At 36.8% G+C, this 13,742-nt stretch overlaps 1 protein-coding gene across 1 annotated transcript in view; it reads left to right on the top strand.

The window, feature by feature from the left end:
• The window catches only part of LOC136262913 (uncharacterized), a 134,546-nt gene that overhangs the window by 33,697 nt on the left and 87,107 nt on the right, over positions 1-13,742 (top strand). Inside the window, exons 10-16 of the mRNA XM_066057328.1 lie at positions 1,429-1,600; positions 7,011-7,229; positions 7,279-7,368; positions 7,427-7,521; positions 8,902-9,145; positions 10,087-10,143; positions 10,438-11,024. Of these exons, the coding sequence (XP_065913400.1) occupies positions 1,429-1,600; positions 7,011-7,229; positions 7,279-7,368; positions 7,427-7,521; positions 8,902-9,145; positions 10,087-10,143; positions 10,438-11,024 (1,464 nt within the window). The remainder of the gene's footprint in view (positions 1-1,428; positions 1,601-7,010; positions 7,230-7,278; positions 7,369-7,426; positions 7,522-8,901; positions 9,146-10,086; positions 10,144-10,437; positions 11,025-13,742) is intronic.

Raw genomic sequence — 13,742 nt, 5'->3', positions numbered from 1 at the left:
TCTAGCACTTCTAACATCTTTAGTGCTAGGGGTGGTGGTATACCTGTATAACGATAGGAATAAAAGTAAAATTAAAAAAGATATACGTGCCTTCTAAAATTTATCTTATTTCAGTTCTTCATTTGCAACTTAGTCTTTGATGATTCCTGTATAGTAAAGGGGGGAAAAGATCAAAAGGAATTATCAAGGCCAACCATATAAGCTGGCTTTGGAACTTGCAATTACAAAAACAAGTAATATCTGTACAAAAACAGCCAAGCTGTGAAAAAAGGTGCGGCCTTAACATACCTGGGTGAAAAAAGCTGTGAAATCAAAAGTAGCAGCCAACAAATGGCTGCAATGATGTTAATGCTAATAAATTTTAATAATGGCTATGTGCATTGTGAAAATTTATTATCACTAACATCATTGCAGCCATTTGTTGGCCACTACCTTTGATTTCACAACTTTTTCACCCAGGTCGCACCTTTTTTCACAGCTTGGCTGTTTTTGTGTGGATATGATTTTCAGGAATGACAACCACAAAAACATCCCAAGTTTCAGGCACTAGCATGTTTCTTCATTGGGAACCAGCCATTTAATTCCTCACAAAATTTTAATATATTTTCCCCATTGTACGCATCTATATTATGAAATTTATAGATACGTATATGGTTGGACCTTACACAGATATACAGTGAAACAGAAATTCTTTACAAGAAATAGTTGTAATACAGGCTTTGCCTGATATGTATGTATATATGCCCGACAGCCCGAGAGCCTCAGGTCCAAGGGCTGAGGACATACATATCAGGCAAAAGTCCTAACACCCTGTGCTACAGCTAATATATCTGTACTGGACAATCAATCAGCCAAACCAATACAAGTACGACCACCGGTTGTATTATATACGCATGCCTGAAAAATTCAATTATGAGTCAGCAGCTGGTATGTTCTGGCTACATTTGGCTATGATGAATGGACATATCCTAGAGATATCAGAGTTTTAGGTTATGCGAGTTCAATGTTTAATCTGTGTTATTAAATTGTTTATGGCATAATTACAGAGTTCATACTAAAGGTCTAGAAGGGCTTGCTTGTAGAGTGGTTATTTCGCATAGAGTAGTATTTTCACATTATCAGTAATGTGGGTGGGGTCCATATTTTAAAACATGTGGAAACACTTACTATATATTTCAATTCATAGGACAGTGAGTAATAAATGTTTCCATCTGAGTGGTTTTCATGGCCACATCCAAGTCGTGCATACTAATCATGTGAGTATAATTAATCCCCACGATCGATTTTAGCCCTTAATGTCTATATAATCACTGTCCTGTTGTAGCCTGGGCAAGTTGTCAACTGGGCTACATTGCAACTGTAGCCTGGATGGCTCATTTAATCTTACGTGTGAAAGTGTTACATACATGTACATGTAAATACTTACAGGCAACTGATCAGTGCTGGTATAACTCACCTTCACTGGGATATTCAGTTTTTATGCTGCTTCGTACCACCTTTGAGAAACCATTATGAAAAATTGTTTGCTAAACACAAGGATAGAAATTTTGCATGGGGTGGATGTAGTGTTGATGGTACCAAGCTTGGTGTGTACAAGGAGGTATGTGTGTAACTATTCATTGATGTTAAGTATGCTGTGTGAAATATTTAGTCGATTGGTTGTGTGTATGTAACTCAGGGAGATATGTGATTTCTTTATTATGTAATTTTTAAGTAGTATACTATAGCAGCTAAGCAACAAATTTTGACAAAATTGTTCACTTTGTGATAAAAGCACCAAATTTTCTGTGGAAGTTAAGTAAGGTATATTACATAGTAAATCATTTCAGATACGGTGCCACATCAAAATCATTGCCTTAGGACATGTTTGGAAACTTAACTAGGTTATAAACCCATTTCTAGCTGGTCAGGAAACCATACAAATATATTCCAAATCTGTTTTTGCTTAAATTGCATAAATGTATTTCAATTTTATAGGTGCAATCACGAAATCTTTCAAAATGTGGTAATAAAATAAACTGTTATTTAACATTTCTAATGAAGCCAATATTTCAGTGTAAAAAGTACAGGCACAACCCAATAGAAATAATATTTTACATATGAATGGCTTCGTATACCTTTATCATTTGTGCTTCTTAACAATGCAAGCTAATGACCTGGGTGGACATCTCCCTTGATCAGCTTTTGGATATGACCATCCCTTGCTTGTGTATGCAAACTCTCAAAGTTTCAGTATTATTTACTATTGAACACTTTTATGGCTTCCCAAATACATTTTCTATTGGTTTAATTATCAAGTTCTTTAAGTGTGATTGGTAATTTTAATTGCACTGTATGTAATATGAGATAGTATGAATCAAGTAAATATTGTACCACCAGGGTTTTTGATAAGTATCTGACTCTTAGCCAAACTGGCCCAACCCTGACCTCTACTGCTCCACCAGTAGTATACCACTGAACCAATCAGCTTATATTTGATTTGTATTAGTCACAAAGCTGAACTAGTGCTGAGAAAATTGGAGCAGAAGCCATGAGTTGTGTGGGTAATTTTGTGTTCACTCTGTGCTATTGCCTTATCAAATACCCTGTGTACCACATTTTGTGCTTTTATAAAAGGGTGAGCAATATTTTACTTAGTCACTCTACTAAAGAAGTTGAAATCTGTAATAACTCAAGGATGTGTTAAACAACAAAAGTCTGACGGGGCTATGATTTCAAAGACTTCGCAAATTGAAGGAAATTTGTCAAGCTTTATTCTATTGCACATTGTTCATTAGTGACAGCAATAATCATACAATGCCATAGCACTGTGTAGTAGGGACCATAAAGGAGTAGGTGTGACCCATGAAAAACATCACCCAAAAGCCAGCCTCACTTTTCTCAGATGATGTTGACGCAGTATTGGTTAGGCAAAACTAAGCCCAACAACAAGCCTCAGATTGACCCAAAATGCTTTCAACAAGTTGCTACAGAATTTAAATTATTAAACAGATTTTTTTAAGTATCTGACTGACTGACTGACTCAGTAAATGACTGATGCCCTCAGACAAGCATAACTCGATGACAGCTAAGGCTTTGGGCTTGATTTTTTCACTGTTTGACATCACTTCGGCCCGAAAGGTGCCTTTTGGCATACCGCAGCACGTACAATGCATTCTTCATGGACTTAACAGTGTCCTCCTTTGTGTCACATTCATCTTTGTTGACAGCGACAAGTGTCGATTTGGTGGTAGCATGTGATGGCTTCCCTTCATAATAGAAATCATCCAAATTTTTTCATAGTAGCTACTTTGATTGCAGAGGTGCTTTTCGAGCAGTTCCTTGATTCGTAATATTGTGTATTGGGTTGAACATAGTTGACAATGAAGCATAATGAATACTGCACTTTTCAGACAATAATTGATATAACTGGGGTGCGCTGCACCATTTTTCTCTTTTGGTATGCGTGGATTGCAGAGGTGCTTTTTGAACAGTTCTTGATTCGTAATGTTGTGGAGCGATCGAGTTGACAATAGCTGACAGTGAGGCGTAATGGATACTTCACTTTCCAGATGATAATTGGTATAGCTAGGGCGCACAGCACCTTTTCTTTCTTTTGATGCAGTATGTGTGGGTTCACCAGTCATAATAATTATTTACAAAAAAAAGTTAACAAATTAATACTCAAAAAAATTTGGAATTTTGAACTAGAGTAGGGACCATAGCACATCGATAAAAAGTACTGAAACACAAATTGGAGTAATGCACGATATTAAATCACAGTGAAACAATAAGAAGTGTTATATCCCTACTGTGCATTTCCATTATGGTATCTTGAGCATATGCACAGTAAGGGTATAACACTTCTTACTGTTTTACTGTGCATTGCAGGTTTTTGCAATTGAATTCGGCGACTTTGCAATTGAATTCGTCCTGTTTGCAATTGAGTTCGTCGCTTTTGCAATTGAATTCGTCCCATTTGCAATTGAATTCGTCCCGTTTGCAATTGAATTCGTCGCCTTTGCAATTGAATTCGTCGCTTTTGCAGTTGAATTAGTCGGTTTTGCAATTGAATTCGTCGCGTTTGCATTACAATTCGTCATAAACAAAACGGCTCCAAGAAACCAACCCGTTCATTAAGAGATGAACTATTTATGCCTTGGAGAGTTACACTTGAGACACTAGAAGGTAATTGAAGCTGGTAGTACGCAAAGTTGATAGCTGTCTGACAAGTTAATTAGCTTGCTCGCGAGTGACCACACCCATCGCGAATGGCGTAGTAGAGTTTGGAATGTTGTTGGAGAGGCTGTAGAGGAAGAATTATTGCCTTATAAAGAGTTGTTTACTACTGTTGTACTTGAACAAGTTCTTGTAGCAGCTGCTACATCATGTTTTCATGTTTGCTCCAGCTGCCATTCTTGTTATGGACGAATTTAACTGCAAAAGCGACGAATTCAATTGCAAAAGCGACGAATTCAATTGCAAACGGGACGAATTCAATTGCAAAACCGACGAATTCAATTGCAAACGGGACGAATTCAATTGTAAACGGGACGAATTCAATTGCAAAAGCGACGAACTCAATTGCAAACGGGACGAATTCAATTGCAAAGTCGCCGAATTCAATTGCAAAAACCTGTAATATCATGCACTACTCTAGCTTGTTTCAGTACTTTTTATCGATGTGCTATGGTCCCTACTCTGGTTGAAAATTCCGAATCTTTTTTGTGTACTTGCATAATTTTGCCAAACTGTTCCCTCCAAATTGCTTGACAAGCTGATTTGCTAAATTTTTGTTGTTCAAGGTATGCCAAACTTCAGGGGTAAGCATTTTTGTCCACTCTGAAGACACTTTTGGGCTTGATTTTACTTAACCAAGAGTGCTATGAAGGTACTTTGAGGTACTGGTCAAACTTCCATGATCCCTAAATGTCACTGTATGATAATTAAGGAGGTCTCCTACACCTGCAGATATACGTACTAGTGAACTTTTAATTCCTACTTTAGTCTATACTCTATACCCATGACTGAAGTGTCTAATCAACTCAAATTCCTTGTACTAGAGAACAATGCCTATTATATTTTATGGATGGTGGTTAATTATCCACTTAGCAGAAAATAGTGTTAATTGTGCGACTGGCTTTCATAACTTCAGCTTGTTATTAGAAATGTTGTGTATACGCATACACTTTGGACTTTCAATTGTTGCATTCCAACCACCACTACTTAACAAAACTTTAAAACATCATGTTGCATGTTGCTAGACTGATAAGATGTGATATGTATCATGCAGTACAGTATTACTGTTTATTAGGGATCATGGAGGTTAGCACCTTTTCACAAAAAATATTGACCAGAAATCAGCGTTACAATAGCTTCATGGCACCTTGGTAGTAGAACCAAGCCCAAAAGTGTCTCCAGAATGGCAGCCAAAATTACTTCAGATAGGTTGCTAAGGAATTTTAAAAGTTTTTTATTCAGTAGAATTTTCTGATGACTGACTGACTGACTGACTAATGCCTTCAGACAAGCGTAACTCGATAACAGCTACAGCTACGGGATTGATTTTTTCACTGTTCGACATTGCTTCAGCCCAACATGTGCCTTATGGCATACCACAGTACATACAGTATAGTATGCATACATCATGAACTTAACTTTGTCCTCCTTTGTCTTCCATCTTCCATTTCTTTTTGCTGACAGCCCAAGGTGTTGATTTGCGTTAGCTTGATGGCTTCCCTGTGTTTGTAAATGGGTATTTTCCATTTTTGCTGGATTGATTTCTCCTAATGTTCTTCATTGGTAACATTGTGTAATGGACTGAACATAGCTGAAAAGTGAGGCATTATGGCCTCTTCACTTTTGAGTTAGTAATTTGATGGTTGGGGCATATGTTCAGAGAAAACACTGATTAAGTCAGGCACCATTCTTTCTAGTGATGGGGTATTTGTGGGTTCACCAGTCATAATGTTACAAAACAGTAAACAAAAAGTATAAGGAAAAATTACGTATTTTAAGATCATAGAACAAAAGGTTGAGGGAGTTCCCCTACACTTGCAGATATACTAATGGACATTTAATCCCTAATCCATTCAAAGTCAGGGATTAAATGTTCACTAATATATCTACAGGTGTATAGGAGACCTTAGTTTTTTCCCTACTTTTTCCTGTGATCCCTAATCGAACTTAAACTTCATAATTTTGTCCTTATACTTGTACCAAGACACACAGTAGTGTGTCATGTGGCCAAGAAAGCTGGCGCGCCACACTGTGAGTATATTTACAGTAAGACACATATGTATCTCCATTCTACCTTCTTGAATTGAAATCATTTTTGTATTGCAACACCCTCCACCTTCAGTACCCCATACACCAAATTTGAGCAAGATTGTGCAACATAATCATGAAATACAAGCGCTCAAAGTTTGGCTTAAATTCTCTTTTTTCTTCATTTAGGGGACTCAGGGGCTTACATTATTGTTTTTGCACAGTTTACAAAAATCATTATATTATACAAATTTGTAGCTCAATTTTCTTAAACTTTGGTGTACACATATGAAGTATGGTGCAAATCTAAAAAAATAGTAATAGAGCTATGCAGATTATTTGCATTAATAAAGCTGACTTTCTGTCACACCTACACGGTAAACTGCTTATGGTAAAAATCGGTATATATATACGTAGGTAAACCATCATAGCTCAAACCTTTCAAAGAATCGCATTGACAGCTGTAGAGTTACAAGGCACCAAGCAATTGTAAATCGTGGGTTAAAATACTCTAATAGAACAGTTACCATGGGGTAAAAAAGGTGCATGAACAATATCGAAAAAAACTTACCATTGGTCAAACTAGAGACCTCCACACTTAAGATCCAAATCCTTAACCACTCAGCCACTGCTATCATGGCTGTTCACTTCACTTAATTTCTACTCTAAAATTCTAGCTAAAAAATCTACTCAATAGTATAAAGTTCATAATTTCAGAGATCTATATATATATTTTTTACCCATGTTTTGTTGCTGTGTTGCAGTCAGTAGTACTGTTGGAGTATGTAGCTGGATTTATCAGTAAGAGAAAGGAAGATAGTAGTGAAGTGGGTGTAGAAGCCGTTGAAGTAGAGATCACAAAGTTTTTGGAGATGTTAATAAATCATGTGGACTTGAGAGCTGGTAATGCTGTTGAGCTGCTGAAGGCACTACAGCACTCAAAACTGATAAGTAAAAAGTACAGAAAATTAGTTGCAAATACGGTAAGCTATTAACTTTGGTTATACATAATATAATAATTTTATTCTGCAGATTAACACCAGATGTATGACAGAGCTTAGACAAGTGCAATTGCCACAAATTTGCATTTTATTCAAAAGTTTACCTATTTGGACATATCCAGTAAGCATTTGTCATATTTTTGTTGTTGTATCTAGTAACTGGCTACATATCTACATAGGTTATAGAGGAGTTCCTAAACCATTATCCCATCCCTGCAAGAGTAGATCTTAAGGAGTCATCTTGGAGCACAATCATCAATATAATAATTACATGGTTGGTGGATTATACTGTCATGAAAGTGAATCAATATCTCCATGACAGTTTATCATATTCAAACCAAACTGGGTACCAAGATTCTCTTATGTGTGAAAATAGGTTACCGGCAAGATCAGGTGCAAAAATTGCTTGGTAGATGATATGCTTTTTTGGTTGGCTCACACACATTAACATGCACCTTTCTAACACCCAGAACATCAAGGGTTTGTGGATTATACTGTCATGAAAGTGAATCAATTGAATGCAGAGCTACGTACTATGTTTGATATTGGAGTACGTTCATGTATTTGGTTGAAGATTGCAGTGCCAATCAACTGCTTATTATATAGTTCTTTATAATATATTGTTGGTGGCATGGTGCATAGCTAATAACAGTCTAAATGATGTGACTATAGGTAATGCATGCAAATGTATATAACTTAAAAGCTATGCTGTTGTCTGGACTTGAATCCTTTTAGTAGCTCTGTTGTTAAACCACTCCCAGCTTTTATAGCTGACTTTAGTGTTAGTGCATATATAGCTATATATGAATGTTATAAATAGTAACCTAGACAGTATTATATAGTAGCTAAGGCAATCACATCTAATTTGAGTGGCAACAATGAAATGTTGATGCAACATTTTTGCAAGGGCTGTAATCATAGGCATAGCAAGATATTTTTAGATGGGGGGCTCTAGACTCTTGGTTTGGTAGTGCACAGTGTTGAAGAGCAAACAAAAAAGGTCAATACCTGCTATGAATGGCTGTCCTCCATCAAATATACATTGTATCATTTATAAAGCTTATTTACAACTTCACAGTTTGCTACACTGCCTCATGAATACTGCGACTGTTTTATTAGAGTAACTGGCTGCTCTATTAGGGTATCTCGATCTTTTTGCAATTTACAGTCAAAAAATTGCAAGGGGGGCTTCAGCCCCCCCCCCCAGGTTGCTACGTCTATGATAATTGTTTGAAGGTGGAGAAATTTTAAGGAACTATGGTGCTTATCTATTTTAAATTTTCGTATAGGCTAATTCAATATGTTTTCGCATGACACACCGTAATTTAATTATCCAAGTGTCAGAAAACTATTTTTGATTGGACATCAGAATATGTGAGTGATTGAATCTTCTGTTAGAGTGTCACCATCAGAATCCATGAAGTCTTATTCTTTTGAATGCTTTCCTGTATGTACATACATACACGGGACTAAAGTAATAGTATACTGACAATCCTGCCATCTAGTAATTCTATTGACTGAGGTTCTTTGTATGAACATATTTGTGATTATGATTTAGAAGTGTCACTGTTATAGCCTTAGTGTATTAGGTTGTGATACTTTCTACACTTGTACATGAATTTTTGTACATGCGTATTTTCTTATTTTTTGTTAGGTTTTCAGATGCTAACTGCAGAAAGTCAATAGTTAGCTTAATAAAGCGTATTGGTGAAACATATGTTACTGACAAACGACAGCGTCATTTTGTCAAGGATCTTATGTCTTTTACTGTCCCTGGCTTGTTACAGCTGTCAACAGATGATAATGAAGTCAAGAAGTTGTTTATTGAAATGATTCACACATATATCAGAAAGAATGGATTACAAGAAGTGATTTTGGAGCAAATTTTATCATTTGTGGTAAGTTAACTTACTTTCTCAAATTTGCAACAAATCTTGCACCAATGATGAATTGTATTTTTGAATAATTCACCTCAAGTGATTGTTAAAGTGCAGCTGTTTGTTCCCTTTACATACACTGTAGCATATTAAGTGTTTCAAATGTTGTTTTTTTACATCTACATATGTATGTAAAAAGTTAATAACTCTACGTGGTTTCCTGGCATAGAGGAGATGACTATGGGGAAATATGGAGATAAACAAGGTATAGATTACAGTCCATAACCCCAAAAAGGCACATGTCATAAGTGAATTTAATGGAGTTTAATTTGTTAAACAAAGTTGATGGCGGGAGATAATTTGCACGTGTTTTATGTTTATGTAGCAACACATTGCAGATGGCAAGCATTAGAGAGTATACATAGGTGTGTATGTAGCACACCTGCATAACAATACTAGATGTAGTATAGGACAGTGGGTATTAATTGGAAAACATTATGAACGCATGCACAGGAAAATACCGCATGTATGGGTTATTCCAAATGTGTTACTGGGTGGAATAAAAGTCAGTCAGTCTCATTGATGATGATGATGAAGAAAGGACCAGTGATGTGGGCGAATTCTGGAGAGTCCGGTCTGGAACTTGTTTGTGCCACCACGTCGTGGACAGGAGTGTACACATGGTTGGTTGGGAGATACAAGTAGTTCAATATTGGGACAGCAGATTAACCTATTGCTTTGGCACATGCCTGGTGAGTTCTTGCTATACACTGCTGTTGCACTGCTTCTGAAATAAAAGCCATGAAAATTGACATGAATATGTCCATAAAAGCTATGAAAATCCTCCTGCTCATTTGGGGATATTCAGTGTAGGCATGCAGTGTACTACATATATACATAACATATGTTAATATTGTATCTTACTTGAATGGTTTCCTTTACTATGTGCGTACTTTAATTAGGAGTTGGTGAAGCCGGAAAAGCATTTGCAGTGTACACTGTTGGAAGCATTACAAAAGGTGATTTTTTAAAGTAAACGTGTACCCACAGGCACTTTTTGCACTGTATTCATCCACATGGTGTACCAGATGAGATATTCAAATGATATGCATTTTATATACATGTATGCAGTCAAAGTGAATGACATACATATATATATATATATATAAAATGCAATATGTTGTGTGTTTACTTAATACTGTATGTACATTACCATAAATGTGTTTATGTGATAATAAGATTGATGTTGTATGTATGTTTTGTACATGCTAACATAGTATGTGCCATGCATTGATCAGTTGCTGTGGTTTTAGGAAATTGTTCCAGATTCAAAGACCATTGAAAAAGTACAGAGCAATGCACTAAAACAGTTAATTACTAAAAGTGTTGAATCTGTTATCGATACTGTTACTTCTCTGTCTCAACTCTCTGTCATTGATAAGTTTCATTGGAGCTTCATTGCTTCATGTTGTAACCACATTCAAGTGGGTGTAAAAGATTTGAGCAAAATAAGTGATTTTTATTTTGCCATTGAGAGGTTCAGTAAGATTTACAAAGCATACTGTGATCAAAGGAAGAATGCTTCACAGCCAATGCATGAATTACCAGAAGAGATAAAGCACAATCCTAATAATGATGTTAAAGATTATTTTAACTGGATTATTAAAATGCAGAAAATATATATCCACTGGCAAGAATTATTTGAGGAGAAGGAATGCAATTATGATGACATTTTTGCATATGCTAGCAGTTTAGCAACTGTTACTGACCTTGCTACTTTGCTTGGCACTACTCACTTGGTTTATGGAGCTGACAAGATTGCACAGTTTAAGTCACGTTACTCCAAATTGTATGAAAAACTTTGTCTACTATTAGTGAAGGGTAACAAAGATGTGGAATGGTAAGTGTTAGTTTGTATGATGGTTGTTCTTCATCATGAAGCACGATGCTTTATACGTATGCACTATAGTACTGAGAAGATATTTGAAAATCAAATAACTAGTCTATTATACCTACCACAATGAAGTTTGGTAGTATCGGTAAAACATATAGTGAGGCTTATAATAGTGTCAAGCACATACAAGTAAAAAGTAGGAATTTTAAGTTTGATTAGGGATCATAGATAAAATAGGGAACCAAGGGAGGTTGTCTACACTTGTAGATATACTAGTGGTCCAGGACATTTAATTCCTATACCCATGACTGAGTTAGGAATATAAATCTGCTGATGTAGGTGACCTGTTTCCCTATTATCCTTTATTGAACTTAACAAACAGTCTTTAATTTTCCTTGTACTTGTTTTTTTTTTTTAAACTTTTTTTGTAAGCTTGTTCCAGTTGTGACTTATGATGGAATAAATAAGTGCCTGCAATTTAGTTACTGTACTGTTGCTGTACAAATAGAATTTATTCCTGTTACAACTGTCTAGTGCCTTAACTCTAAGGCTATTCATCACAAAACACTGAAATTTTGGCTGTCCACTCCTCTGTTACTGTAGATAACAGAGAAGCAATAAAATGGAATCCCATCCTGGTGCCTTGGCAGTATTGGTTAGGTCCCAAAAGTACCTTTAGTACAACCCTAAATGCTTTCCAATAGATTGCTACAAAATTAAAAAATCTATATATTCAATGGAATTTTCTACTGTCTGTCTGCCTGCCTGCCTGCCTGCCTGCCTGCCTGCCTGCCTGCCTGCCTGCCTGCCTGCCTGCCTGCCTGCCTGCCTGCCTGCCTGCCTGCCTGCCTGCCTGCCTGCCTGCCTGCCTGCCTGCCTGCCTGCCTGCCTGCCTGCCTGCCTGCCTGCCTGCCTGCCTGCCTGCCTGCCTGCCTGCCTGCCTGCCTGCCTGCCTGCCTGCCTGCCTGCCTGCCTGCCTGCCTGCCTTCATACAGGCATAACTTGACAACAGCTAAGACTACAGACTTGATTTTTTCAGTTTGGCATGCTTTTGGAATATCGCAGTATGTAGAATGCACACATCATGGACTCAGTACTAGTAAGCTTGAACATAACTGACAACGAAGTATAATGAATACTTCACCTTTCAGACTATAATTGGAGTGCACGGTGATGCAGTTTGCATGGGTTCACCAGTCTTACAAAAAAGTTAACAAACAAGTACATGGAAAAATTTGGAATATTCAACTAGAGTAGGGAGCATAGCACATCGATAAAAAGTACTGAAACAAGTTGAAGTAGTCCATGATATTATAAAACACAGTAGAACAATAAGAATGTTATATCCCTACTGTGAATTTCCATTATGGTATCTTGAGCTCAGTAGAGATATAACACTTCTTATCGTTTTACTGTGATTTAATATCGTGCACTACTCCAACTTGTTTCATTACTTTTTATCGATGTGCTATGGTCCCTACTCTAGTTGAAAATTCCAATTTTTTGTGTATTTGTTCATCATTATTACCTGCCTGATCTCTCAGGTATTGTGGTTGCTCATAGTGTACAGGTTACTGTACCCGTCACACAGCATTTCGAATCAAGAACTGTCGAAAAGTGCCTCAGCAATCCACGCATACCGAAAGAAAGAAATGGTGCCACGCATCCCAGTTATATCAATTATCATCTAAAAAGTGAAGTATCCATTACGCTTTGTTGTCAGCTATGTCACAGCAGTACAGATCAAGAACTGTTCGAAAAGCACTTCTGCAATCATAATAGCCACTATGAAAAATACCATAGATCCTTTACAAAATATGGACAATTTCTGTTACGAAGGGAAGCCATCATGTGCTACCACCAAATCGACACTTTTCGTTGTCAGCAAAGATGAATGGGACACAAAGGAGGACACTGGAGTCCATGAAGAATGCATTGTATGTACTGTGGTATGCTAAAAGGCACCATTCGAGCTGAAGCGATGTTGAACAGTGAAAAAATCAAGCCCATAGACTTAGCCGTTATTAAGTTACGCTTGTCTGAAGGCATCAGTCAGTCAGTCAGGCAGTCAGTCAGAAAATTCCATTAAATAATGTTTTTAAATTCGATAGCAATTTGTTGAAAACTTTTCGGGTCGATCTGAAAGCTTGTTTGGGTTTAGTTTTACCTAAGCAATACTGGCTTATCACTGTCAGGGAAAATTGAGGCTGGTTTTTGGGTGATGCTATTTTGTGGGCCAAACCTACTCCCTTGTCTCCCTACTATACAGTACTATCGTACTGAATGATTACTATAAACAGTCACTAACATCATTAATTGTGCCCTGCTGAGCAAAAACCAACCATTACTGCAAAATTCTATTTTACAATTATAATGTATTTAAATATAATATGCATGCTATCTACATAAAATAAATTATGTATGGTGTAATCACTTCCGAGTGCACTGAAACAAAGCTCAAATCAATAAAACCCATACACCATTAAGTTCACCTTTTCATGGGGAGTAAGAAAATCTTTTCATACAGCATAAGGCACGTGTGCTTATTTACAATGCAGTAGAAACAAAGTTTACTGTCATCATTTCATTGTTGGAATAGCTTTCGTCCTTGTCCACACAGAGAAGTACAGGGATTACACTGTACCTTGTTTGATTTGTCAGTTCATTGTGAACAGACTGGAATTGTTCGTATTTTTGTGGTGACTGGATTAATTGTAGAGGCAC

The sequence above is a fragment of the Dysidea avara genome, chromosome 8 (assembly GCF_963678975.1).
Source record: "Dysidea avara chromosome 8, odDysAvar1.4, whole genome shotgun sequence".
In the NCBI taxonomy this organism is placed as follows: domain Eukaryota; kingdom Metazoa; phylum Porifera; class Demospongiae; order Dictyoceratida; family Dysideidae; genus Dysidea; species Dysidea avara.
The sequence above is the reverse complement of the archived record's forward strand: the minus strand, read 5'-3'. Positions and strand labels throughout refer to the sequence as shown.